We start from the raw sequence: 3,719 nt of genomic DNA, 5'->3' as shown, positions 1-3,719 counted from the left end.
TTTCTTCCCTTGATCAGATCAATTTTATTTATTTGTGTAATTTGTAGTGATTATTGGCGGGTTTTTATAGTGACAATGCCCAATCAAAAAGCTTGTTTTTATGATGTTATATTGACACGTTTAAGCAAATATTATTTTAGACAAATCTTGTTACAAATTTTTTTTAAGAAAGATAAAATCTAGTTGGGATTACTTTGAAAGCGTATATTTAAATTTTTCAACGTATCCTTTTCATTTTCACAAAACTTTCTTTTATTAAATTAAAAAGTAAGTTAACTACATGCATCTTTCAATATGACCTGGAGGAAAAAATCTCCCATTTGTGGTTGACTTTGGTCATATTAATGTGGGATCACGAATAAGAGTTAGGTACCTGGTCTCTTCTAAAACTATGTTTACTTGAAGTGATTAACTTGAAATATGATTTATTAATCCCAATTTGTTTGCTTACAAAAATAAAATTGTCTTAAACTCAAATGTTGTTAATGATTGAATTTGGACATGATTTTTAGTACTCAATTCAATAAAGATAAATAAATTTTATTTTGTATAAGTGGAAATAACAATCGTATTCTTACTAGGTGTTTTTTTTGTCTCACACACACAGATATATATACTGTGGTTTATTTTGCTTCACATTGAACAATATTAAAGCGAATCTTTAATAATAAAAATCAATAGCACAATTCCGCTAACTAAACTAAGTTTGAGCTTGTCTCGTATATTAACTTTTGTTCTAGAAATTCGTTAATTAATGGATTGTACTCATTGTAGAAAGATATTTAAAGAAATTATTTAATTTGAATATTCTAAATAGTTGTTTATATATATCATTAAAGGGTTTGATGTTATTAAAAAATTTTGTGACATGATTTCACAAGTTAATTTTGCAAGATAGAGATCTATTTAGGTCACAAATGAAAAATATTACTTTTTATGCAAAAAGTATTGATTATTATTGCAAACATAGGAATGGTTGACTCGTCTAACTGAGAAAGATCTGTAAAATCATCTCACAAGAAAACAACTATCGTTGTTAATGGTGTTAACAATTTGGTTAACCTAATTTCATCCGCAATCTGTGTGCGTCAATCATCGCATTTTATTCATTTTGATTTGCATAGAACATGTTTTTTTTAAAAGCTCGAAACCTTGAATTTAAGATCTCGTCTCAAATTTTGAATTCTTGAGGTTGATAAATTGTTTTTTTGTTTTTTAAGTATGTCATATTCATGGAAATTTTTTTACCTCCAATTAAATGACATTTACAACTTTATTTTGTAAAATGATTAGAATAGATATTTTGTAGCTGCAATGAAATGATGACACACCTTACACATTGGGGCAATGAGGACACCACCAGTGCATGGGTAAAACAAACATAAGAGTTTAACAAATTTGACATCAACTGTTTATTTTTTTTAGAGTTAAGGGTGTGTAATTTTATAGTTAGGTCCTTGAGATTTTGCTATTTGATAAGTTACAAGTTATAAGAAAAATATTTTTAAATATTTTTTCATAATATCGAATTCGTATCCAAATCAAGGACTGCCCACAGTGGAGGAAGCCGATCTAGGGGGGAGTGTTCGCCATGCCGGCCGAGGAGGTGAACCCAGAAACGACTCTATTGACTTGTAACCTATTTAATTCAACCCCATTTTATTATTATTTTTGTCATTCTTGCTTCGAATTTTACTTTGGATTGATAGCATGTTGTTTTCTTATTTTGGAGACTTTGGATAGAAATTTCCAACTATGCATGAGGTTAAGATGAGTATTTTGGGGTATAAGTTTATGTGTTGTGTTAATGTCCCTCAGGAAATATATTCATAAAGAGAATAGCCACAAAGGCCTTTTCAGATTCTGTGGCTACTCACTCTTTTATATCGGAGACGTTCACTAATTATTTGGGCGTCAAGTCTATTGGACTCGATGTGAGCTACTCCGTGATAGTCCCATCAGGGGACGAGTTATCAGCTACTAGCGTGGTCAGAGATATCGATCTTGAACTACATGGTCCTCTGGTTTATGCCAATCTAATTTTGTTACCAATGCCAGAGGCTGATGTTATTTTAGGGATGGACTGGCTGATGAAGAACAGAGTTCTGATTGACTTTCAGAGAAGATCAATGTTGGTAAGACCATTGGGCATGGAACAATTTCTCTATGAGCCAGACAGGTGGAGAAGTTTCCCTCGCATGATCTCTTGCATGCAGGCACAGAGACTTATACGTAAAGGGTTTCATGCATTCTTGGCCAATATTATTTCAACACCGAACACACACACTGATATCATAGAATATCCTGATGTTTTCCGTGACGACATCACAGGCCTTCCACCAGAGAGAGAGGTGGAGTTCGCCATTGACCTTGTTCGATGCAATGTGCCAATCTCTAATGCACCGTACCAGTTGGCTCCAGCAGAGATGTTAGAGCTCAAACAGCAAATTCAGGAGCTCCTAGACAAAGAATTTATCGATTACCGGGAATTGAACAAGGTTACAATCAAGAACAAATACCCATGACCAAGGATCGAGGACTTATTTGATCAATTGCATGGAGCAACAGCGTTCTCTAAGATACATCTACGTTCTAGGTAACATCAATTGAAGGTAAATGAGGCAGATGTTCATAAGACAACCTTCAGAACTAGATATGGGCACTACAAGTTCTTAGTGATGCCATTTGGACCGACGAATTCTCCAACGATTTTTATGGACCTAATGAGTCGAGTATTTCAGCCATACCTAGATCAGTTCGTCATAGTATTCATTGACGACATTCTTATTTACTCGAAGAGCTATGAGAAACACAATCAACATTTGAGTACAGTCTTGCAGAGGCACAAGTTGTTTGCAAAATTCAGTAAGCGTGAATTCTGGTTCGAAAAAGTAGCATTTTTTGGACATATCATACTAGCAATGGCATTGAGGTGGACCCAGCTAAATTTGCAGCAGTAAAAGAATGGTTTGAGCCTAAGAACGTATCATAGATTCGTAGTTTCCTAGGCTTGGCAGGCTACTGCATGAAATTTATTCAGGAGTTTTTCTCGATTACTGTGCCACTCACTTCATTGACTAAGAAGAATGCTAAATTTGTATGGACTGAAGAATTTCAGAAGAGCTTCGATACTTTGAAGCAGCTTTGATACTTTGAAGCAAGCTCTTATCACAACTCCAATAGCCATGACATCAGAGCAAGTCAATTTTGTGTTATACATAGATGCTTCTAAGCTCGGTTTATGCGCATTATTGATGCAGCATGGTCAGGTTATAGCATATGCCTCCAGAAAATTGAAAGTGCATGAGAAGAACTACCCGACTCATGACCTCGAGTTATCTGTCATTGTCTTTTCATTGAAGATATGGAGACATTATTTGTACGGCGAGAAATGTCAGATATTCACTGATCACAAGAATCTCAAGTGCTTCTTCAAGCAAAAAGAGCTGAACATGAGACAAAGACGGTGGTTGGAGTTAGTAAAAGACTACGATTGTGAAATTAGCTACCATCCATGGAAAGATAATGTGGTGGCAAATGATTTGAGCAGGAAAGTAGCAGTCATAGCAAAGCTGTCAGCGCAGAGATCTCTTCAGTCAGAGATTCAGAGGTTTGGCCTAGAATTTTACCCTAAGGGCAGAGCTCCCAAGTTGTCTAATCTGACGGTCCAGTCTTCTTTGCTAGTGTTGATTCGATCAGAGAGGATATTTTGACAGAGA

At 35.1% G+C, this 3,719-nt stretch overlaps 1 protein-coding gene across 1 annotated transcript; it reads left to right on the top strand.

Moving 5' to 3' along the window:
- Positions 1-2,051: 2,051 nt before the first annotated feature.
- LOC140839038 (uncharacterized) lies at positions 2,052-2,525 on the top strand. Its single transcript, XM_073205668.1, has one exon. The coding sequence runs from the start codon at positions 2,052-2,054 to the stop codon at positions 2,523-2,525; it is 474 nt and encodes a 157-aa protein (XP_073061769.1).
- The last annotated feature ends 1,194 nt before the right edge of the window (positions 2,526-3,719 follow it).

The sequence above is a fragment of the Primulina eburnea genome, chromosome 8 (assembly GCF_022965805.1).
Source record: "Primulina eburnea isolate SZY01 chromosome 8, ASM2296580v1, whole genome shotgun sequence".
NCBI classification, from domain to species: domain Eukaryota; kingdom Viridiplantae; phylum Streptophyta; class Magnoliopsida; order Lamiales; family Gesneriaceae; genus Primulina; species Primulina eburnea.
Note: the sequence above shows the minus strand (reverse complement) of the source record. Positions and strands in the feature narration are given on the sequence as shown.

Coding starts and splice junctions, on each gene's coding strand:
- LOC140839038 (XM_073205668.1), top strand. CDS start 2,052: ATGCCAGAGGCTGATGTTATTTTAGGGATGGACTGGCTGATGAAGAAC.